Raw genomic sequence first — 25,892 nt, forward strand, 5'->3', positions numbered from 1 at the left:
TAGCTCCTCCTCCACCCCACTATGTCGTGGAGCTGACTCAAATGCATAGAAGTCTATGACATGTCGTTGTGCCTGGTCTACATAGAGAAAGAAAGAAAGAAAGATATATTAACGTCTTTAGGAGGCCTCGCGAGCCTATGAGACGAAGTACAGTATCAAAGTGACTCGTGCTCATACAAGCCGCTATGGGCTAAGGCAAAGGGCTCACTAAGATCCTTTGCTGAGTACGATACTATACTGAAATCAGTGTGAGAGATTGCGGAGAGAGAGAGAGCAAGAGAGTGAGAGCTTGAGAGCTGAAAGCTTGAGATCTGAGTTGCAATAGAAGAGTGTAAAGAGTACAACTCAAAGAGTGAGAGATAAGGTTTTGTCCTAGTGACAAAACCTTAGTAGTCACTAACCATAGTTAGTGAACTAACTGCGGTTAGGGGGAAAAACCTCTTAAAGAGGGAAAAGTGCGCCTAACTAGCTTATTAAATTACATTGGTCACTGCTGAATTATATCTATAATTCTAACACCTCCCTGCAGTGCCAATGTCATGTACAAGGCTGATCAATCACCAAACGGATATAAGTTCAGGGCACTGCGAAATGCCTCAAACTTTTCACGTGGTAGTGCTTTGGTGAAAATATTTGCAACGTTGTCATGTGTGGACACAAAGATCATACTGATCTCTCCTGCATGCAACTTCTCTCTGATGTAGTGATAGTGAACCTCAATGTGTTTCGTGCGAGCATGAAACACTGGATTCTTTGCCACTGCAATGGCACTCTGACTATCAGTGAGAATTGGAGAAGGACCCTCCAAAGACAGATGAAGATTAGCAAATAGACGTCGCAGCCAGACACATTCAACTGTTGCTGTGAAAGCTGCCCTGTACTCAGCTTCACATGATGAGGTAGCCACTGTAGATTGTTTCTTGCTCAGCCAAGAAATGCAAGATTTACCCAAAAAGAAACAATTGCCACTGGACTGCCTAGTGTCATAATCACCAGCCCAATCTGAATCACTATAGGCATGCATCTGCAAGTCACCCCCCCTGGGAAATAGCAAGCCAAAAGACTTCGTGCCCTGCAAATAACGGAAGATGCGCTTAACTGCCTGCCAATGCATAGTTTTTGGGCTGTGCATGTACCTGCTCACCTGAGATACTGCAAACTGAATATCAGGTCTAGTGTTGCAGAGATATATGAGGCATCCAACAGCCTGACTGTAAAGTGTGGCATCAACTAATTCTCCTGCATCATGCATTGTGAGTTTTAGCCCTGGCTCCATGGGAGTGGCTATGGGCTTACAATCATGCATGTTAAATCTGTCCAAGAGTTTTTGCACATACTTGGATTGAGACATAACAGTGCCACGTCTCTCATGAGAGAACTGGATCCCCAAATAAAAGTGAAGCAGCCCCAAATCTGACATGTCAAGGTTGGTCTGCAAATCAGCTTTGAAATCTGCAATTTTGTCTTCATTGGATCCTGTGAGCAGTAAGTCATCGACATAAAGAAGGATGACTAAAATTTCCCCCCCATCCATCTTGATGTAGAGGGTGCTCTCAGTAGGACTATTGTGCAGCCCCTTGCTAGTCAAAAAGGCATGAATCTTGGCATACCATGCACGAGGGGCCTGTTTCAGCCCATATAAAGCTTTGTTTAGCTTGCATACTTGAAGTGCATTTGCTGTAATTTCAAAGCCTGGAGGTTGTTTGACATACACCTCTTCCAGCAAGTCTCCATTTAGAAGGCTGTTTATGTCCAACTGATGAACATTCCACTCAAAATGTGCAGCCATTGCAATAACTGATCGGATGGTGGTCATCCGGGATGTAGGAGCGAATGTCTCCTCATAATCTATGCCCTTTTTCTAAGCATAGCCTTTAGCAACCAGCCTTGCCTTGTATCTGTCAATGGAGCCATCTGGCTTTCGTTTGACCTTGAAAACCCATCGTGTGCCAATGGCATGTTTACCTGGTCGCAAGTCGACAACATCCCAAGTCTGATTTTTTTCAATGGACTGCAACTCATCGTGCATGGCATTCATCCAATGGACATTGTCCTTTGCCTCTTCGAATGTGGCAGGCTCCTCCTCATCAAGAAGAGTACCTGCATATGCTGATTCCACTGAATTAGCACCTTCCATGTGCCTTGCTGCACTGCAAGTCCTGCCAGGTAACGGAGCATCAATTTTACTCTCCCTGAGAGTCTGTAACAGCCAGTTTGGGACTGTTTTTGCTGCATGTATGTCTGCAATTTCTTGCTGCACCACCTGTTCCATTGCCTGTGGAGGTGGCAAGACATCCTGTGGCGGAACTAAAGCATCGGGAGGTGGCTGTAAATTCTGATTTGCATCAGAAATATCAGCAGGGGAACCCAAGGCAATGGGTAGCAATCCCTGAAAGACATCCTCTGAAGAAGGCATTTGAAATTCAGCCTGAGTGTGAGCTGAATTTTCTGCAAATATCACATCTCTACTGACAATGATCTTGCGTGTAGCAGGATTGTAGAGTACCCCTTGCTTTCTGCACTGTACCCAACAAATATGCACTCAATGGCTTTATCTGACAACTTGTGCCTAAATTCAACTGGCACATGAGCATAAGCAAGGCATCCAAAGACTCGGAAATGATCCACTGAAGGCTTTCTCCCATTCCAGACCTCATAGGGAGTTTTTGTTTTTAAAGCCTTAGTGGGAGCCCGATTCAAAATGTAATTGGCACACATCAGACCCTCAAGCCAGAATTTGTGAGGCATGTGTTTGCTTTTCAGCATACATCTGTCCATCTCCATGAGAGTTCTATTTTTCCTCTCAGCTTTGCCATTTTGTTGAGGGGTCGGCCTCACTGTGAGCTGATGCACAATACCCTTGCCTTTCAGAAAAGCATCAAAATCTGCAGACAAGTATTCCCCACCTCTATCTGTGCGCAATGTCTGTATCTTGAGTCCGGTTTCATTTTCAACCATGGCTGAAAAGTGTTTAAACACCATGAACACTTTTGATTTGCGCTTCAGCCCAAAGACCCAAGTGAAATTGGAGTAATCATCAATAAAGGTAACGAAGTAGAGATGACCACCCAATGATGGAGTCCTCATGGGACCACAGACATCACTGTGTATACGCTGTAATTTGCGGACAGCTTTAACTGAACCATCCTTTTTGAAGGGGAATCTATGCATCTTGCCTAAAATGCACCCTTCACAGGCATGTGGAGGAGGTATCTCAAGAGGTGGCAATGCATCAACCATGGAATGCTTATGAAGTGTCATCAAGTTGTTGTAATGCATGTGGCCATATTAGGCATGCCATAATTCTGCATTCTGCATGGCAGCAGTAGGGGTAGAAACTGCAAGAGGCTGCTCTTTTCTCAAAAAGATCAAGCTGAAAAAGCCCACGCAGCAGAGTACCAGATAATCTTAAGGCATAATCATCTTCCCTGTCTCGGACAGTACTTTTGTCATCCTTAAAGATGACTTGAAATCCAGCTCTGTTAAGAGTGGACACTGAAAGAAGATTTTTGGTTATACCAGGCACATATAAGACATCTGAAAGTCTGAAAATTGAGCCATCAATGGCAGTAAGCTCAACATTCCCTATGCCACGTACTGAATATGATGAGTTATTGGCACAAGTGACTTTCTTACCAACGGGAGGTGGATGCAAGGAAGTAAAAAGACACTTCCTAGAAGTCATATGCTTGGATGCACCGCTGTCAAAATACCAAGTGTTCAGTGTTTCATTGACACTGAAAGCAGATGCATCCGTAGAAGAGTCATAACTGCAAGTAAAAAATGCATATGTATCATCATCACAAGTGGATGTACTATCCCGAGCATCTGGAGCAGCCAGCCTAGAATCTGAAATGCAAGATAAAAAGGCATAATCCTGTCCAACAAAGTTGGCTGTAGCATCCCCACTGTTAGATGCATGAGGAGCTGAATCTGAAACAGCCATACCGGAGCTGTTTTTCTTCTCTTTTGCAAGCCTTTTCCTGCATTCTGCAATGTGATGACCTGGCTTTTTGTAGTAGTGACAAAAACCCTTCTTCTTGGGCTTACTTGCATCATTTTTAGCCTTTTCTGAAGGCTGTCCTGACTTTGGAAGGCTGATTTATTGATGTCTTTGCCTGTCCCTTTGTTTTTGATTTAAACTTTGAGAGCATAGCTTGTTCACCTGCACGTGAAGCCAAGTTTTTCTTGGTCTGCTCTTCCTGAAGCAGAAGTCCTATCAACTCATGAAAAGTGAGAGGATTTGCACCCCCCCTCAATGATAAGTTCAGCGAGGTATGAAAGCTGAGATAAGACTGAGGAAGAGAAATCAGAGTGGTAGTAATCATCTCTGAATCAGGAATAATCTCATCTATGTTTAATAATTGCTCTCTGAGATCCTGTAGCTTTGTGAGGTGGATTGACATGGAGTCACCCTCTTCCATATGTGTATTACTTAACTCTCTTTTCAAGAAAGATACCCTTGCATCATTCCGGGCTGCATACATGCTTTCTAAAATATCCCACGCTGCCTTCGAGGTCTTACACGACCGGATATGCGGAATGATAAATCTTTTCACTGAAATAGAGATGCATGACAAAGCTAAGGCATCCCGTGAATCCCATCTCTTCTGCTCTGAAGTAGTGGCTATAGCTGCACCAACAACTTGTTCTGCAGCTGCACCCTGTGCACGACCTCTTCCACCTCCTTGCTGAGGAGGGGTATTAGGTGCCATACTTGCTGGTCGGATCTCACCCCCATTCACATAATCCCATAAATTGCGAGAAATCAGAATATTGTGTACCATAAAACTCCAGAGGGAGTAGTTGGTACCATCCAACTTGTCTTCCTGTGAAAGACCACCGAATTGGAAGTCATTCTGATTTTGCTGGGCCATATCTGAGAAAGAGATTTATGCAGATACAAAACTGAATTCCCTTATTGGGAATGAAGTGCACAACTCCCAAAAAACACAGCCAAGCACTGGCTGTAAATGCAACTCAGATTTCTGTACTTGCACTGTCGGAAATCTGTCCAAGCATCAAAAACTCTCCAAAATTTGCCAAAAGTGCTTCAAAACACTTCAAAAAAAAAAAAAAGGGCAGTATGAACTGAAATCTCCAGAAATTGCTCTCCCAACACAAAAGCCCCAAAATAGGCCCAAAATTGCAACCAGAAAGGGGCAAATTGATCAAAAGCCCCAAATGTTGCAAGAATTGCCCTCTGTCTGCAAAAGCCCCAAATTTTACTGCAAAATTGCAGTGTAATCACAAAATCCCCAAATTTCTTCAAGAAATTGTACTGCAAAACTGAAAGCCCCAAATTTCGAGCTTGAAATTGCAATCAAGAAGGGGCAAATTCACTAAAAGCCCCAAATTTGCAATTTCTGATCAAAAGCCCCAAATTTCAGACCAAATCTGCAGATATGTCTGCATTGTTTGCTTCGCAAGTAACTGTGAACCTGAAAATACCCAAATGACAGCAAAGAACTGCAAGTGTCTGCTGGTACAGTGAGTACAGTCGATCAAGTACGAATGTACGACTGAGTACAGATTGTACGGACAGTTACACAGAACCGTACGGTGATGATGCAGGCTGTACGGAATCAGAACCTGTACGGAAGCATAGCTTGTACGGAAGTAGGGCCTGTACGGAAGCAGAGCTTGTACGGAAGCAGGGCTTGTACGGAAGCAGTACGGAAGCATGGTCAATGACCTGCTGTACGGCTTGTACGCGCAGGTACGGACGGTGACCGCGAACCGTACGGATGGTGACAGCGAACTGTACGCGCAAGTACGGAACTGTACGGCGAACCGTACAGTCTGGCGACGGACTGTACGGCATAATGTACGTTGCTTCACTTGTACGGACGATGCAGGAGTAGTACGGCAGGGTACGGTACGGCAGGGTACTGAAGGTACGGAAGGTAGCAGCAGGAGCGTGGGCTGTAGGCTGGAGCTGAACGGGGAAGAAGCAGGGAGCAGGATCAATTGCTCTGATACCAAATGTGAGAGATTGCGGAGAGAGAGAGAGCAAGAGAGTGAGAGCTTGAGAGCTTGAGAGCTGAAAGCTTGAGAGCTGAGTTGCAATAGAAGAGTGTAAAGAGTACAACTCAAAGAGTGAGAGATAAGGTTTTGTCCTAGTGACGAAACCTTAGTAGTCACTAACCATAGTTAGTGAACTAACTGCGGTTAGGGGGAAAAACCTCTTAAAGAGGGAAAAGTGCCCCTAACTAGCTTATTAAATTACATTGGTCACTGCGGAATTATATCTATAATTCTAACAATCAGAAATACAAAACACAAACACAGAGAGAGAGAGAGAGAGAGAGAGAGAGAGAGAGAGAGAGAGCTGACCGGATTCTTGGTTGGTGTATTACAGTTTCAGCAATTCGAAGCTTACCTCAGGCAGCGAGATCGTGCAGGTGTTGTGATGATTCCGGAAAGCGGAAAGCTGTGGGCTCGCATCCTTTTCATTCTTCCTTGGTCTCGTGAGATTTGTGATTTGCTTGTGATACCACACCAGCCAAATGATTGCTTAGTTGGCCTTTTATTACCCTTGGATACAGCTTTCAACTAGCTGATGTATGGCGTAGTGAACTTAATATATGTTATGATCCATTCTGTGAAAGCTAACCTCGAATTTGGGACCCAATTGTGTCTCTTCTTGTGAATTATGAATGTGTACAGCTTTTAATTCAAGATCCACAGGGAGTGTTTCTCTTTTTTTGTGAAGCTTCCTCTCTTCCGGCTTGAGGAGAGTTCATGGACATTCCACATCTGCATGTAGATTGGCTTTATTCGTACATACACACTATGTCAGAGGTGGCTCTTCTAGCCAGGTCAACATTTCATTGCTAGCAAGGTGTTATTATTATTATTATCATCTTTTTTTCTTTTCTTTTTTTGGGGGGGGGGGGTTTGTAAACAGTTTAAGAAATCGACTGACTAGATTTGTCATCTAATCCAGTCAGTATTTTTGCTTGGCTTTCAGGATATGTATTTTGTAATCGAAGCAGAACTTTGAATTTTTTAATCTGAAGTTTCATTGAAACTGAGTGTGTTAATATGATATTTAATTGTGTGTGCTTTTTATAGCATGCCTTTTTAGGCTGGAATTTGAGAAGGAACACTTTGATGCAACTGTTCTCTAGAAGTACATTGAACAAACTCCATTCATCTTTCCTGTTTTTCTTTATTTGTTTTGTAAATACCTTTGCCAGCACAGCGGGGAGGGGAGGCCTGTGTGCTGGATTACCGTAGAGGAGCAGGATAGACAGGACAACAGTTTATTTTTCTTAGTTTCCTGAATAGATGAAAGTAAACTTATGTCGGATATCATAGATGGCATTGGAGCTGGCAGTACAAGGAAGCTGATCTGTGAGCATCCATAAACTTGAGTAGGGAAATCTAAACTGCCTTTATGGGGCTTATGCTCTGAGATGGTGCCACTATGGGGCTTATGATGAACTTGCTCAAGTTATAGTGCTCCCTCTCAAAACAAAGTGTGTTGTAAAACATAATTCGACCTACATGGATGTGAGAGGGGTTCTTAGCAAATGTATGATTTAAATTCATAATGGAATGATGTATCAGTGATCAAGCGTGTAATAAGGTGATGACAACAATGTGTTGGGAGGCTTTACGATGCTGATATATACATGCAAGAACCAATGCCAAGAAAAGTCAATATGAGTTTACAAGTTTTCGTCCATGCTGCGACCTGCTGGTATTGCGATAATTCTTTACATCTTAAACGGTGTCATGCTCAAGTATGTGTGGGTGTGTGGATTTGTATGTGAGCATTTTTTATACTACGGTCTACACCCACTGTTGGGCGCTGATGACATCAGTGGGGATGTCATAGTAGCTAGTCCTTGCTATGCGTGATGGAGTTTATGGTTTTCAACCTTATGAGTGACTGTCATGAGGTTGAAACTGCACTATGCTGTGTTTTTAGAGGATGACGTTCTTGGATTCATCTAGGTATATATGAGTTTACAAGGGTGGCATGTGTAATGCAAAAGATGTGCAGTTGTCCTATATCCAATAGAAGATCACTCTGCTACCCACCGCCAAATTACTGAGATGGTGTTAGACGTATGAATGTGTAAATTGATGATAGATCCAAGCGAATTGACACCATTGAAACCAGTCGGGTGATCTCTAAAAGACTCTGTTAGTCTACAACTAGACCACATCGATACGAGGAATGGAACAAAAGATTTTATCTTTGTTTATGTTATGTGCTAGTTTGAAGAGGCTCCAATGGATTAGGATGTGGTTTTGATATTGAGGCTTATTGAATCTACATTTTGTTTTGCAAAAATCTGATCTGAGGTGATTAATGTTGAACACGAGTTGTTGAGCATTTTTGCTTTTAATAGCTCCTCAAAATTCCTCATGGATTAAAAGCTATAGCCATTTGAACTTTTGCCAAACTTTGTCCAGAGGAGTGGTTAAAAATGATGTGGCAGTGTGTGCATATGGTGCATATAAATGTGTGCTTGTGTAGTACAATGTACTCGGACGCAAAATTTATCAAATTACACGGAAATGACTCATACTACTTTTGACACTTGGAATTAAATTACAGGTTGTGTGACCCACAGATATTAAAACTCTAAAACAAACCACACATACTAGATTAATTAGAACTATCACATTCCTCTATACAATTAGCATTTCTTAGCTTCTTTCACGAGACATTTTCATGTAACAATGTCAATGTAACCATGTGAAGTAAATGCAATGAATACCGGGTTTACTTGTTATTTCTAGTTATATCACTCATCTTGGTATTTGTAAAATTCTTAGAAAGAAAGACTACGAAAATTTATATGTATTATTGCTCTTTTTTTTTGAAAACCTTTCTTTTAGAGATCAAAATTGATTTATTTGAGGATGGAGAGCCAAAACTAGGAAAACTTAGGTTTCATGGTTATGTGTGGATGGGATGAAATCAAAGAAATATTCTCTTCGATAGAGGTTAAACATGTGGTGGCAACAAACGCCACAAAGGAAGTAAATTCTATTGTGCCAAGCAACCATGCTTGGCTACTTATTCTATTTGATCCTAGTAAAGACACGAACTCAGTATCATGTTTGGGGTTCTAAAGTACAAGTATGTGAAACTTTCTTACATCATGTTTTTTGTGATCAAAGGACTACGATATATTGCCCAAACCTTGGGGAGAGACAAAGATTTCGGTTTTGTTGTAGTCTTTTTAGATTGACAACTAGTCACCAATAGGATTATTTCTAATTAACAGGTATTAGAATCTCCCAAAATACATAGATTCTCAATCTATTTGGCTTATCAATCATCACATTCAATTCAACTAGATGTAATCATTGCAAACACTCTATTTCTAGTTAGCTTAATTCTTGTTTGTGTTATTCCAAATACTTGGCAATTTTGAGCACTCATTTGATATCATGCTAGAAAGCATTGCCTAGCTATCGAACTTACCCCAACAACTCTACTTTAGTTGCAAGTGTCAAAGTAGTACGATAACTGTTTTCAATGCCGTGAGCGTTTTTGCATCAAGGAGATACTAGATTAAGAGTGAGGTTTATTATCATTAAGAAGCATCATTAGCAAGTTGAAACCTTCTTTAAGAAGTGATAGTCATTACTTAAAGGACACTATGACAAGCAACACCCGTTTATGTAGATGGTAAAGTGATCCAATTTTGAAAAATATAAGGTTATGTAAATCGTGGACCCACACCACGTGAAATCTTTAAAGTTTCTTTGGATTTCTTGAATTGATGGAACTAAACCTTCTAGTATAAAAGCAACCCCATCAATGTGAGCTTCGTAATTAGTCGTACTTGTTATTTGAATTGAACGTGAATGATGTAAAATGTATAAAGATAGATAAGAGGGCATATGACCCGTTATTAAGGTGGCAAGCTTCAATTTTGCCAACCCTTCTAGATGGATGGCCTCATAAGTATGTTATGTAGGTGATGTGCATAGTCCAAAGATACATTATTTTATGCCATCTCTCCACTCCACCTCCTAGTTGACATTTCAATGTTTTGAAAGATTCCATGTGAATCACACTAATATTGCACTCGATCTTGGCATGGGAGATAGAGTTTTGTTGTTTATGGAAATAAAGTCAAATTGGTTGTCGCACCCAATTGAAGGCTTTGCCCCTTGTGTGCACATGAAAGATACCCTCCATCCACCTTGTGCATGAGTAATTATCTTCTTATTCTATTTTCTTTTTAATAAAGTTTTCTTCTTTCTCTCAAGAAATGTATTTTAGTTTGTGAGTTATTATATATTTAATTAGTGAGTCAATATATATTGCAATTACAAATATTTAAATTAAGATATAAAAATTTTCTTAGCCACTATAATTTAAAATATAATATACTAGTTAGTTTTATGTTACCATTAGAACATATTTAGAGACAAATTTACGTTTGGTTAGGATTATAATATTAAAATTTAAATCTCTCTCCCCACCCATCTTAGTGTCTTATTCTTTTCAATTAAAATTACAACTATCTTTAAGTTTAGTGCACTTTCTTTGCGATTTCAAAATTAAATTAATTACTTAGTACATATTTAAAAGCATATTTAATGTAGAACAAATTTAAATTATAATTTAGATTTGTTTTTAATTAAATATAGTTTTAAATATATACTAACTACTTATCTTCGTATTATCTTTTTAAGTTTTATTGTTTTCATAGATTAGTTTTTTCTTAGAGGAGATGTTTTTTCTCCACATAGCCAATCAAAGCCATGCTCAAAATTTTCCACCAGTTCATATCGGAGCCAGTCCCTTTGCTCACATGCAGTTTCACGCTCATAACATTTCCTTAAACCCCACCATCCACAGTCATTGAGCAGAGTTCACAGTTTTGAAAGATATTGGTGGCAAGTCAGTGGTGGGCAAATTGTACTTTTATTTAATTTTGTGATTTCCATGTCTTCATTGTAAAGCCTCTAGCTATTTTTCTTGCATTTGTGCACATATTTGAGCCTTGTAAAGCCTCTAGGCTATTCCCAAACCATTCACTGTTCATTGAGCATATTGCACGTTTTCAAAAATTCAATGAGATTGGAAGTTGTATAAGTGGGCACATTGCATCAGTGGGCAGTTTTGCAATTGCAACAGTGGGTAGATTGCATCAGTGGGCAGATTGCAATTTTATAATTGAGTGGATTGCACATTATTTCATTTTGCACTTTACATGCCGTTATTGTAAAGACTTATTGGCTATTTTCCTTACTTTTGTGCACATATTTGAGCCTTTAAAGCCTTCTAGTCTATTCCCTACCTTTATTATCATATCAAGCCTTTTAACATATTGGATATATTGCATTTTCTAAAATTGTAGTTGCTTACTTGTATCTCTCTAAAATCTTTATTATTTTTTTCTTGTATGATTCCAAATTATTATGGAGCACTCCATGGAAATTTTGAATCTCGATGCTAGAGTATTTGTCTCTAACGCTACCTTGAGTTTTGCAAGGAAAAGAGTATGCCCTTGGGAATTTCAACAAAAAGTGGATTAATTGGGTGTTAGAGCTTGGTTTTTGTTTCCAAAGGAAAGCAAGGTATTCTTCATGATGTAAAAGAAAATCCTCTAAGAAAAGGACGAGCCGTGGAATGCATCGTTCTCCAAGAAAGACATGTTTTTCTTCGTTTTAATAGGTGTAATGATGGACCCAAAACATACTTTAATGAATATCTTCACAAAGGATTCATATACTTCAATTGGGGGCAATCATTTTGTTGTGTCAAGGAAAGATGTGATACGGTTTCTGCTAATGCCTCCTGAACCATCGAAGTTTCCAAAACTGTGTATTGCATTGGAGTCTCTTGCAATGTGTGTTTCCCATGTGGATGCAAATAGGATGCATAGAAAGATCATGGTTGAGTACTTTGAGGATGCACAATATGCATCTCAAGTTTAGGAATCTCGACACTTGGCAAAACATGCACACTCTTTGTTTCAATGACAAGTAGGACATGCTCCTTTTGCTCAAGGAAACAAGATGGACATGCACCTTTGGATCAGGGACTTGCTCCTTTAGTTTAGGGAGAGGATGGACATGAACCTTTGGATCAGGGACCTACACAAATATTCCAAGAGGAGCAAATAGTCCATGCAACTCACGAACAAAATGAAGAAGAAGCACAAGGCTTAAGTGCACTCAAAGTACAAATGATAGAAGAAGAGCAAGGATGATTAATAGCAACTATGGTATCAACCCTTAAAGGAAAACCATGGCGTCAAATGGAAAAGACTAGTACTTCAAGAGCCATAAGTTTAAGCATGGCTAGAAAAAGTTATCGTCCCTCTATAAAGAAAGAACTAATGGAAGTGGAATAGGAGACAAAAGAGGAAGATAAAAAACCTAAAGTGGAGCAAGATGAACCCACCTCGACAATAAACCTAAATTTGCATCTTAATGAGGTGATCACAGATGATGTCGGATATATTTGGGGACAAAAGCCCTATGCTGTGAATGCCTATGATGTGTAGGAGGCATGCATCTTTACCAATAGAAAGAATCTTGACACTTCGTATGCTTTACAAATATTCCAAGCTTTAATCGATGCAAAAGAACTGGTAGTGTCCAATGTAGTTCTGCATCCAAAGATGTTTTGTCCGCATAGAGAAAACTTTCAGGATGCAATTGTATTTGAAGGGCCTACACATTTTAAGGAAACTTTCACTAAATTCTTTATACAAACTCTTCAACAGATTGAGCATGAAAAGGGTACAGAGTCAAATGCCAAGAGGGATTTAAAGGAGGCAAAGAGGAACTTCTTACTTCATTGTAAATTTCAGTCGATTGATGGCCAACACTTTGCTTTTTCTTGTCATCAAATCGCCCGAGAAGCAATCGCGGCCAAAAGAGTTACTTCAAAGCAATTTGCAAAGATACTTTTGTTCTATTTCTACATGGCAACCATATGTATATTGAAAAACAAGATCAAATATCTGATTGAGTCTGAAAGATTGAATCATGATATTTTTGCAAATTGTAAGATAACCTTGGCATTAGAGGTCTTACAGAAAGCGAGGTTTCTATGGTTCACATTTGGTTTCCTAAATCATTTGAAGAGAAGTGCGACAAAAGAAGATGCTCGAGCTCTCATAGATTTCTATACTTGCCTAATTGTAGTGGTACCAAGGGCAAAACAAGAATGAGTAGAAGTAATCACAAGTTTCAAGGTAGTGAGGGAGAGATACCTAGATAAACAAGTATTATTTTTTGCCCTATAGAAGTATTTGGATAGATATTGGATATGTGCATTGCATGTGAGAGGGGAGAGGTGACTTATGAAGCTAGACCTTCATTTCTCACACAAAAGATGAGAGTTGATGACAAGCATGGATGTGGAGGCCTATAAAAGTAACTACCAGACACTTATGCAAAAGAGAGGGGACCGCAAGGATGTGGAGGCTTGTAAAAGTACTTACCAGACACATGTAATCATGGCAACAGAGAAGATCCTCAAGAAAGAATGGTTTTTTGGCAAGAAGGACAAAGACCATTGCATGGAGGAGTGCATGAACATATAGGTGAAGCGTGATGTAGTGGATAGTGCTATAAAATATTTGCTCACTGATAAAAGCGTCCCTATTGGTCAATGCAAAAGTAACTCTAATGTTGTGAAGAATATATCAGATTTATCCATAGCTAAGGAAAAGGCATGGGCACACAATTGGATGAAAGTGCAGGAATATGGGTCACAAGTAGTTACCTCATTCATGAGAAAAGAAAATCTACAAGTGCGGACATATGTAGAAAGGCTGGCCATTGAGCACCACAAGAGGGTATCAACAAATCTCAACAAAGGCTTTGAGTTCAAAATAGAGATTACTTTAGAATCTTGAAGGCTTGTGCTATACAAGGGAATTTCAGATAAGGAATTTTTACTTGATGTCATTGATTCAATGTGGGACAAGCCACAACTATTCTTCATGGATGAAACTTCTAGCAGTGACATTTCAAGTTCATTGATACAATACTATATACCACCATTAGTAGAGTGGGAGTATCCAATATTGTGATCTCATTGTGATTTTTTAAAATAAGAAAGACAAGGACAACATGGTTAGCATATTAGAAACACAATATGATGGCGATTTAAAGATCTACAATTATGCAACAAAAAGAAGCAAGAGAGAATGCGGCTTGAAGATTCAATGCCTTGAATCCTTCATCTTGTGTATGCAAAGTCCACACCCTAATCGCTTAGTATAAAATATTAAAAGAGGGAACTCCAAGAGTTTGCATGTTATGCTAGAAGAGCAAGAAGTCACTAATTGTATCCCCATCATAAAATTCAAAAGCAATGTTGTGAATATCTAGCTAAAAGTGGCAGTGTTTTGATTTCCATGATGGAATATTTATAGCCGGAAGGTTCACCCTGTTTAGAACAAGGTATCTATTTGAATATCTCACTAGAAAAGGGGTGTTCGATGAATATTATTGAGAATGAGAATTGCATGGAAAGGTGATCTAAACACAAGCTACCATAAGGAGCTACAAGATAAGGAGGTCATAGAGGATAGCATGGATGATGAGGTCAAAGATAATGAGGTCGCAGATGATGACATGGATGATGATCACGAGAGGTTGGATAATGAAGAGGGAACTCATGCCGTGTCTAATAATGATGACTCACTAGGTTACGAAAAAAACCACGAGAATATGTAACGGTATAAAATCTCTCTCTTTAAATTTACTATATTTTCAATAAGGATTATATTTAAAGATAGTTAATATAAATTTATCAATATCATTAAATTTCATATTTATTTATAGGTGGCCGAGGAGGAGGAGGAGGAGAAAGATAGTGAAGAAGCAAAGATGAGCAATTTTTAGTGTGTTGCGAACTCCATTCTCCTCCTCTTCATTGCACATATGAGTGGAAAATTCTTCATTCTCATCATGTGTCATGCTTCGCCTTGTCTCATTCTTGCCTCTCTATGTAATTTGTTTGCAACAATCCAAATTGACCTACTTATCGCTTCCTTTACTTCAGATATGACTTGGGAAAGATCCATCAATTTATTGTTTAGAAAGGATTATAAAGAATTAGAGGAAATGGACAACTTGCAGGGGCGATGGAAGAAGAAACAAAAGAGGCCTTGCACAAGGACAAGGGTGGGAGAATGCTAATGAGAGAGGATTCAATGCTTTTGCAATGAAGAGCATGGGAATTTCATAATCTCAGGGCAAGAGAGATAGAGAGAAGAGCTTTTGCAAGGACAAGGGTGGGAGAATGCTAATGACAGAGGAAGTGCTTTCAATGTAATGAGAGTGGGAGAATGCTTTGCTCAATAGTGTGAAGTGAAAGATTCCAAATAAAGTGATCGAAAGATTTGGAGTAAAGTGGTTGGGATATGGTTCACATACTTATAATTATATTACCATCATAACTCATTCAATGCTTTTAAAGAAACACATAATGAGACATTCATAGAATTAAACAATACACATGGAATAAACATCATGAGTACATGCCTCTCATATATTCAAACATTTTACATATTTATCATATCAGAAACAACATTTAATTTATGAGTCAAGTTATAATGTTTTTACAAGAAGAATATTGGGCTCCTTTAGAGCAACGCCATCTATAATAGAGTCTACATCTACAATGGAGTAAATGCCCCTCATGTATCCAGACATAGACATTCATATAATTAAACAATAGACATGAAATAAATATCAAGAGTAAATGCCCCTCGTAATAAAACATCTCACTTAATTAACAGCAACATTATGAGTCAATTTATATTGTTTTTGCTACAAGATTGGGCTACTTTAGAACAAGACCATTTATCCGCTTCACAATGGAGTAGACTCATGTGATGCTTCCTCTCGAGAGACTGATGCTTTGGGTGGAGGCTATGATGCTTTGGGGGAATAATCCTCTTGAATCCTAGGAGAATTGATTTGGATGATAGCCAACATCGTGTCTTCATATGTCTTGAGCTCATTTGACCAAAACCTAGTAATATTTGTTTCTTCATTTGAGTTTGTGGTAGCCCCAAACTTGTTGAGATCTTTGGATGATGATTTCTTGATTGGCTCTTCCCATTTCTTGATCAGTTTTCCTAGAACTCAACATATCAACCATAAAGGTGTAGTAATAGATGAAGAAGAAGGGAGTGTTTCTAGAGCTATATTCTTCAGAGGTGTAGTCGTGACGAAAGGGAATAGACTCCATCAGTAAATCCTCCATGGTAGCTATTGGAGCAGTAGGGATTGTAGACTCCTATATCGTATTGATTGTAGACTCCTCTGATGCTTCCTTTGGAGGTTGTGATGCTTTGGGTGAAGAGTCCTCTTCTTGAGCTACATGGCACTCCCCAATGCCAGCAATTAGGTTTTGAAAAGTCTTAACCATATAGGGAGCATATAGGTGTGTAGATCCATCTCCGTATATAATGACATTTAGATATGTGAGCTCAAATTTGGATTGAGGAGTAACACACGATTGTAGCACACTCGCCACCCACAACTGTGGCTATCATTTTGCTCGACTACCTGGCATCTTATGAAAGACATTTTTTCTAGCAAGTCACCTTCCTATTATTCTATGACTATCTCAAAGCAGATATCAACTTTCTTGTTGACCTGCCAATCATAATATATAAGAAAACTGAGTGTGTGCATTCCATAGGATCCATAACATGAAAGTAACAACACATTAAGTGTACACTTCTTATGCTGTCCCCGTGCCATGATAGCCTTGCACATGCTCCATGGCTACACCCTCCATGAACATAATATGCTTTCATTGAAGATGGGAACTCCCATGCACCAAGGGGCTATTCATGAAGGATTCAACCAATGAAATTTCCATTATGATGCTTGGGTAGCATACATGAGCAATTGCGTTACTACTCTAGAAGTCCCAAGGTACTATCATAAACATTCAGCAATTGTAATGTTCTTTTTTTTAAGAAAATGAAATTGAAATAGTTCTCCATTTTTAATTGACTTTTTTGTGCACAAGAAATGATGATTAAAATTTCATTAGTGAAGGTGGCTCAAGAGTTAAAGGAAGAAAATTGGATACATTGACTAGTCACTATCACTTAGAGAAGCATGACTTGGAAGCATGTGAAAACATAAATGGGCATAATTTTTTAATTCAATTTTTTAATGTCTTGTATCGTGCACAATTAATGACAAAACAAATAAAATTTTGTAAGCAGGACGTGGAAACATAACGTGCTACTCATGCAGTCTCCAAGTGTATAAAAATAGAAAATTGAAAGAAGAACTTTTGCCTTTTTTGGTTTAACCTTTTTCTACACAGCTATTATTTTGTCACTTGGTAGCAGGGACTTGTGGGGAACTTGCACATAACTCTCATAATGGTCCATATGTTAGGACCTACTTAATATGTTGAATAGCTCCACCAGCACTCCATTCCATTTCGCCAAAATCGAATAAACTAAATGCAAAGGGATTTTGTTAATTAATGGATTTAAAGACTACATTAGGACTCGGTATATTTTTTAGCTAGGAAAGCACATGGATTCGGTTGATGGATGTCAATGCATTCTCATTTGTTAGTTCATGCTCTTGTGAATTTTAGTCGGCAATTGCAACCTTCTTCAACATAACACTACAGCCTAATTCTTCACCACGTTTTACATAGCCATCATTGATAAGCTGTGTCATCCATCCACATTACAATCATTGCAGCTACATAACATCGTCGTTGCCTTTCTCATATTGCAATCATTCAACTTCTGTAGATTTATAATATTTGCCATCCGGCTTGAGCCCAAGGCTTGAAGACATCGAGTAGTCGAGAGCTGATTGCTCGCATCTACCCCTTCGGAAGTTCCTCAAAGATCTTTGTACATAGGAACCCATAATTAATCTCTCTTCAACACCTAAATTCATGCCACTTTGGGCTTCAAATCTTAAGATTTAGCACCTTAGATAATTTGCTCAACACAAGATACATGATGTAGCTTTTGTCGCTCATTCTTCTTTTCTATCACTTCTATAGTGCACCTGCTGCATTGTCTGCTCATTGTCTGATTGGGGGGTTTAGATCTCAAGCATTAACTACACATGAACGACACCCATTTCGATCTCATGGCTTGAGATCTAGAATGATCGAACATTTTCTTGAATAGTAATATGCATTGCAAGCGAAATTTCATTAGATGTCGAGACAACCATTGAAGAAGCACTTACCACTGGTGGAATCATTAGTTGTTGGAACTTCCCCAACTGTCACTTCCTGTAATTTCATGCACCTTAGAGGCCATCCCCATACCTTGCACAGACTACTGTTGTAGGCTGGTTTGGTAGGTAGGGGCTGGTCCCTATGTCTTAATACAAGGCACCCTCAGAAGGTGCTCAGCCCTCCATCAAGGAGGGTCTAGGGGGTGAGGAGGGACACCCCCCACACCGCCATCCCAAGATGCAGTCTGACAAGATGAACAATCCAACCAATACAAGCAAACGATTTCAGTGCAGCCTTTGATGAGATTAAAGTTTTTCGGTGGTGCCACCAGTAACTTAGCGTGAGTAGCTCTCCTATGGGATGAAACTAAATTTTGGAGGCAAGATGGAACACCCTCCACCGAGAAGGCTCTGCATTGTCACTATCCCTAGTATGGGGATGGCCTCTTAAGCTGTCAGTTGAGGGTGGCCACACCCAACAAGCTTTTGCAATTTGCATAATTCTCACACCTGGAACACATTAAGTGATTCTTGACAAAGTCCATGTAGAAGCCACTCATTCTATGAAACTGTGTATGTGGTCTGACGCACATGTGTCCAAGCGGTCTTTTGTTGTCTACCCAACCGAATAAATTTTTCTTGTTGGATGATTTTGCTAGAGCAAATGCAAATGAAAAGGATTCCCGCCATGCTCTACTTAACAAAGACTTGACATACATGCATCTAGTATGTGCCCCCATACATTGATAAATGCACATATATATATATATATATATATATATATATATATATATATGGGTATTACAAGCGAAGCATCAAAAGGAAGAAATCCAAAGTCCGTTCTATCGATAATATAATCCTTCCAAATCAACGGATCCCCCACCAACTTGCCGGCATACATGCATATGCATAAAGTGTAGATCCAAACATTTTTTTTCCAGTGCAGATCCACCGTTAGTCCTTGCTTCCAAGTTCCTTCGAATTTGACTCATGCGGTCGGCTTGGATTTTCGTGAACACAAGCTATAAAAATGTTAGTGATCGTGATCAGTTCGTGCATCCCTAGTACCGAGACACCGTCAGTGACAATATTAAGTGTAAACACCACCTCGACACAAGCGCACTGAATGCAGATAAAAAACGGTTTTTTTCCAGAAAAAGTTCAAAGCGCTGATCCAAACATAAAGTGAGTTATGAAACATCCATTGTACTAGGAGATGATGTCGAAAATGATGGAGACAAATTTGCCTCTAGGATTTAGAGTTAGTGCACATGGGAAATTTGGTGTGACTCTAAGGCTGCATCTAGAATATACGCGTGTGAACGAAAGGTTGTGAGCATTAAATGCATCTGACAAACTGTTGGAAGCTGCAAGGAGCTGCAAAATGCCATCTGACTAGCTCCAGAGAGCTGCACAGCTTGTAGTTGGCAAGTTTTGATTGGGATAGAGCATTGAAAGAACTTCAACCCAGTGTACAATAGAAATGCAAGCTACCTATTGGTTGGAGGAGAAATTGAGCTTTGATGCTCAAATTGCAACCTCTGAATTTGAGGTCCCAAAAATGAGCACCAGTGGCACATTTTAGGCCTCGTGTGCACTAAGTCTTACTAGGTGTTCATAGGCATCAAACTTTTGTGAGAATTATGTCAAATTGCCGGCTGCTTACGAGAATTTTCTAGGCTAGGTAGATTTTTGTGAAAATCCGGAGGGAGCTTCTTCTTCCTCCTTCCCCTCAGTTCCCTCCATCACGCTTCTCCTCTGTTGGCCTTGCTAGCTCGTAGTTCCAGCCGATCTCCACTAACCATGATCACCCCACTGCCTGCTGCGCTAGCCTTGGTATCCTATCCCATTCTCTATATCTAACAAACACTACGTCCTTGCCTTCATCATCTCCTACCTTTGCTACTACTTAGTACTACCCATGGCATGAGGCACGGCATATTGGTTCGATGATGACCAAGCCTTTGACTGGTCGCTTGATGACCCGAGCCAAATCGACGGCATGGTTCCTGGAGGCAATATGTTGATGGGGCGTAATATCATGCGACGGGCAGTGATCTCACTCAATAGCACTGCCCCGCATGTGGCGATACCACCCCTAAATCTTAACACAAACACGATAACGATTTCTGGCTGGGTGAAGCGTAACGGCATCCAAGCCAATGGGGCAGGGCTCGCCTTCTGTCGTGGCAATAATTAAGTAGCTGGCTTGGCTATCGGAGAAGCACAGGAGCTATGTTACACCTGGGATGTAGGAAGCAGTCCTTCCTACCGCTTCAATTCCAAATTCACCTTGCCAGACTCAACGTGGACTTTCTGTGCCCTGGTCATCTCACCGACTGCGGCAACGATCTACATGAATCCAGTCAAAGGAGACTTGCAATCCGTTACAACAACAATAGGTACCTTCTCGCTGGTCAGCTTTGAATACTTCTTCTATCTAGGCTACGATCCATTGACCACGACGCGTCGCTTGAAGGGAGACCTAAAAGACTTTCGCGTCTTTCAGTGCGCACTGCTTGGCGTGGAAATCATCTCCCTTGCTAATGAGAAAACAACGCCATCCAGTCATGCTGTGATCTCATTGAACGCCACTGACGGGCATGTAGCAATTCCAACTCTGAATCTTAACTCAAACACGGTGACAATTGCTGGTTGGGTGAAGCGTAACGGCACCCAAGCTCATTGGACATGCCTTGCGGAGTATCGTCGCTCGAATGTAACAGCTGGCTTGGATATAGGAGATGGAGGAACACACGAGCTACGGTACGTCTGGCTCGAAAACAATCCTTCCTTCAACTTCAAGTCCAACCTCTCCTTACCAGATGCAACGTGGGCTTTCTGTGCCGTAGTCATCTCACCGAGTGCTGCAACGCTCTACGTGAAGCCAGCCGAGGGAAACTGCAATTTGCTACAACGGGTACCTTCCTGCCGGTGACCTTCGAAGATGACTTCTATCTCGGCTATGATCCAAGGCCAGACACGGCCCGCCACTTCATGGGGGACTTGAAAGGCTTCCGCATCTTTGGGTGCTCACTGAGTCGCATGGAAATCGTTTCCCTTGCAAATGAGAAGGTAATGCCATCGCCATCTAGCCGGCCTATGATCTCACTCAACAGCACTCATGAGCATGTCGCAATTCCACCCCTAAATCTTAACACAAACACGATGACGATTTATGGCTGGGTGAAGCTTAAGGGCTCCCAAGTCAACTGGACAGGGCTTGTCTTCTCTCGTGGCAGCACAACAGCTGCTGGCTTGCATATCGGAGAAGCACATGAGCTACGTTACACTTGGGACTGGGAGGGAGAGAGCCTGAGCAATCCTTCCTGGCAGTTGGATTCCAAACTCATCTTGCCAGATGCAAAGTGGTCATCTCACCGACTACTGCAACGATTTACATGAAGCCAGTCGAGGGAAACCTGCAATCGATTACAGCAATGGGTACCTTCACGCCGCTGAGCTTCGACCACGAACTCTATCTAGGCTATGATTCACTGAACACCACCCGCCATTTCAAGGGAGAACTGACAGGCTTTCGCATCTTTCGGCTACTCTGATGCTGGAGGAGATCATTTCCAGTGCTGATGAGAAAGCAACGCCGTCAAGTCCGTCCCGTGCCGTTTATGGCAATAACCTTGTTGGTTGGTGGATGATGAATGAAGGGAAGGGCGATGCTCTCGAGGATTTCTCTAATAGCAACGCAAAGGGATCCATTTTTGGAGCGATTTGGGGGAGTTGCGGGCTGGTCTTTGATGGCAAGGCGAAAGTTGATTGCGGCACAAGGGCCTCGCTTCAGGCTACCATATCTTTTCAGTGTGTGCATGGGTGAAACTGCCCACGACGCGTCATCATCCAGCAGCGTTCTGGGCCTGAGAACAGCTCCACAAATGGCTTTCATGGCGAGTACATGCTGAGCGTGGGTGGCGATGGCACACCGCGCTTCATGGTCTTTGGTGACAATGCGTACCAACAATTCGACTTTGCTGCAACCAAAGCGATCAACGATATGCTAATGACTCTTGCACAAGCCATCACTCTGCCATGCTTGCTTCTGGTCTTGCTCTTTGTCTTACAAATCTCTTCAAAGTTTTCATGAACCGCTCGAGAAAAAACATCCACCGACTATGAACGATACCTGCAATGGCCACCTCATCAACTATGTGCACAAGCAAGTGCACTTGAGTTGTCATAATGCTCGAGGGAAAGTGTTTCTCAAGCAAGCATATGGCTTCAATGGATTCCACCCTAGCCTTCTCGATGCTCGATATGGAGATCTCTTTTTAAGATATCCACCTATTTCATATGCCCATGTAAGATATATTCATAATCAGTCTACAGATTATTCAGATAAAATTGAAGAAAATGCAATCAATGCGATTTGATAGTAAGCATACCTCACAATACCACTGATCTTGAATATAGCATTTCTAACATCTTCTTGTAAGCACCCTTTTATTGTAATTGGGAGGATGAACTGTCAAAGCTACAAAGAAGTCATGTCAATAATATAACATAATCATAATTACACTGACGCATCACGATTATCGGTACACTAATCACGAATGTTTTTATCGAAGCCATGCTTATATATTAATATCAAATCTTGGCGAAAGTTTTCAAGATCATTTTTTTAGTTTCACAATATTAGTAGAATGTAGTACTATTTTATATATATTCTTTGGAATTTTGAAGTAAAAAATGTAAATCTTGGCGAAAATTTAAAAATTTTTGCATAAAACTTTCAAATTTTGGCGAATGTTTCAAACATTTATTTTTATTAGGGCATATTAACTTTCGATGCCAATATAAAAGTTTAGCTTCTTAACGAAACTAACTTGAAAAAAACATCCATGACACTAATCCTACAGCTTAGAATACTTGTTATAAGACCTTGTGCCAATCATGGGACTTGATCCCACTAAGCTTATTGTCCTTTGAAAATTCTCCTTTTAAGCAACGCATGTACCCTGTGGGTGTTTGAAAAAAGGAAATGTCTGCCTTGACCGCTGCCTCCTCTCTCGTGGAGAGGATCCATGCTGCTTTTGGGAGGATAACTTTTCCCGAAGCACGCACTTGGGGCCACAAACGAGACATCCTATTCATAGCATGAAAGTCTTCTCACAATCCTCTCGAGTCTTTGGAACCAATCAAGTGTGCCCAAATAGTACCCCCACATTCTTGAAGATATGCATGGGATCCAAGAGATAATTGATTTGTAACTGACTCCAATAAGGAAGCTCGTGAAAGATCGATAGCCTCTTCATACCAGGAGGAGGTTCCTCTCCATTCACCCTCCAATCTTGAATCCACCAGTCACTTGCCTTCAAATATGGTGGTGGTGGATCAAGCTGACCTCCACGCGTGAGATGGTCCAACGGAAGGTATCGAGCATGACCTTCATAAACATTTTTCCTCATATGTTTGGAGTACCATTGTTAGCATTTTCTTCATTTCATCTCTTGATGCAGGCATGGTATTTGGTGTAGGCAACATCTTCTGGAGCAACCTATCACAATTCAAACATACATAGGCTTCAAATAATGATGATCCTCAAAGCAACAAAGAAGTCATGTCACTAATCCTATAGCTTAGAATACCTGTAAGACATTGAGCAAGCTTAGAATTCTACAGCCTGACATTGAGCAAACATTTATAAACTCCTACATTCTTTGAATTAGAGTGATAGAAGTCTGTATTTGTTTGCTCAATGGTAGGTTATTGAAGCTTCACGTGGGAAAAAAGAGAAGGAAAGAGAGAGGAAAAGAGAGGAGAAAAAAGAGAGAAAAAGAGAGGAGAAAAAGGAGAAAAGAGAGGAGAAAAAAGACAAAAAAAGAGAGGAGATAAGAGAGAAAAAGAGAGAAAGTGAAAAGAGAAAAAGTGGGGATAAAAGAGAAAAAAAGAGAAGGAAAGAGAGGAGAAAAGAGAGGAAAAGAGATGAAAAGAGGAGATAAGAGAGAAAAAGAGAGGAGAAAAGAGACGAAAAGAGAGGATAAAAGAGAGAATGATAAAAGAGAGTCATAATTCAAACATACATAGGCTTCGAATAATGATGACTCTCAAACATACATGATGATTCTCAAAACAAACAATATCCAAATAATGAGTCAAATTAATGCGGGAGCTAACCTCATTAAGGCCGAGACACTTGTATCCGACCACCCATAGTTTGCTTGCAGATTCAAGATTGAGAGACAAGCCCATAGTTTAGACATCCTAGCACCCTCGTACAACTGTGTTGATTGCAACTCTTGCATATTGACCTCAGACTATGACATCACATGTACATGTGATGTAGTGCCCCTGAAAATAGAATCCATCATGTTCACCATACCCTCATCATCATTTGGCACATCCGGGAGACTATAGTCTTGCTCAAAGTGTGAAGGTATATGCGCAACCTTGCCACCCTCCTCATCCTATCTCAAGATTTCGTGTAAATATAAGATCTTGTCTCAAGGTTTCGTGTCATAATGGTATCCAATATTAATCACGAACTCAAATAGCATTGACTTATCGATGATCCACCACCATGTGCAACACCAATGGTGGGTACTAGTTCAAGCTCCTCCCCATACATCTACAAGTGGTGCATGACAATACGATGTTGATGTCGTACTTCTCACTTGCAATGAGTGCAATGACAATACAACCTCTCTATAAGCCACTCTATGCTCCTGGGCATTGGCGCATCCTCTGATGAGCTTCCACTCGTCCCTTTCATTTGCACACTTCTAAAATCACAACGTGAGCTGCAAGGAAATCTATTAAGATCCAAAAAATAGAAACCCATGAGCTCCTTTTCTCTCTTCTGACAATAGTGCCCTGAACCATCGCTATATAGCGATGCTTTTCCATGTTCTGTCACTATATAGCAACGCTTTTTGGATATAAACGTCGCTATATAGCGACTGACTCGCGTCGCTATATAGCGATTGACTAGCGTCGCTATATAGCAACACTGGGCGCTTAAACCCGAAACCTTGCATGACGCTTTCTTTCACATCTCTATTGTGAGAAAAGCAAAAATCTCTCTTCCTACCTTATATTTAATGACCTCGCTTTCATCCTCTCTATTCCCCACTCTTAAACCCTACCCAGCCCCTCTCCCAACACTTGTGCTCCCTCTCCACCTTTCTCCCTCTCTACTTGTGTGAAAGGAAGTTTTTAAAGAAGGTGAGTCTCTTTAAGCAATGTAGGTTCATTTTTTGTGAGATTTCATTTTGTGAGCATTGAAGCATGTTTCTCCTTGTATTGCTAAGGCTATGTGCTAATTTTTATGCTTGATTTTCAGAGGTTGACAAAAAACAAGATTTGGTGAAAGAAAAAACACTCACCTCTTCTCTTTTTAGTATTTCTCTTCCTCCTCTTTCCCCTTGTTTATAGGCTTATGCTTCCTCCTTGTTTGTAGGCTTATGCTTGTTTCCTCAATCCAATTCCTTTGAGAAGTTGCTTCTCTAAACTCCTCCTTCCTCTAACTAGTTATCTGAAAAATGGTATGTTTCCTCTCTTTTGTAGGACCAGTCCACGAAACATCGAGCGGGTCTTTTTCAGGTAAGAAAGTGCTTTCTCTTTTTTCCTTTTGTTATTTTCTTTATTTGCATTGGCGCTAGCTACAGTGATGGGCGTAGGAACCCTCTCTTCCCCTCTCTTCTCTTATTCCCTCTTCTTCCCTTCTTTTCCTCTTTTCCTCTCTCTTTTCC

General features: G+C 40.5%; 1 protein-coding gene across 1 annotated transcript in view; it reads left to right on the forward strand.

Annotated features, from left to right (window-relative positions):
- The window catches only part of LOC147891584 (uncharacterized), a 57,174-nt gene extending 50,309 nt beyond the window's left edge, over positions 1 to 6,865 (forward strand). The window contains exon 7 of the mRNA XM_087387957.1: positions 6,362 to 6,865. Within this exon, the coding sequence (XP_087244083.1) occupies positions 6,362 to 6,559 (198 nt within the window). The 3' untranslated portion in view covers positions 6,560 to 6,865. The remainder of the gene's footprint in view (positions 1 to 6,361) is intronic.
- The last annotated feature ends 19,027 nt before the right edge of the window (positions 6,866 to 25,892 follow it).

Source organism: Dipteris shenzhenensis, chromosome 17 (assembly GCF_047967505.1).
Source record: "Dipteris shenzhenensis isolate YYH24624 ecotype China chromosome 17, Dip_SZ_1.0, whole genome shotgun sequence".
Classification (NCBI taxonomy): domain Eukaryota; kingdom Viridiplantae; phylum Streptophyta; class Polypodiopsida; order Gleicheniales; family Dipteridaceae; genus Dipteris; species Dipteris shenzhenensis.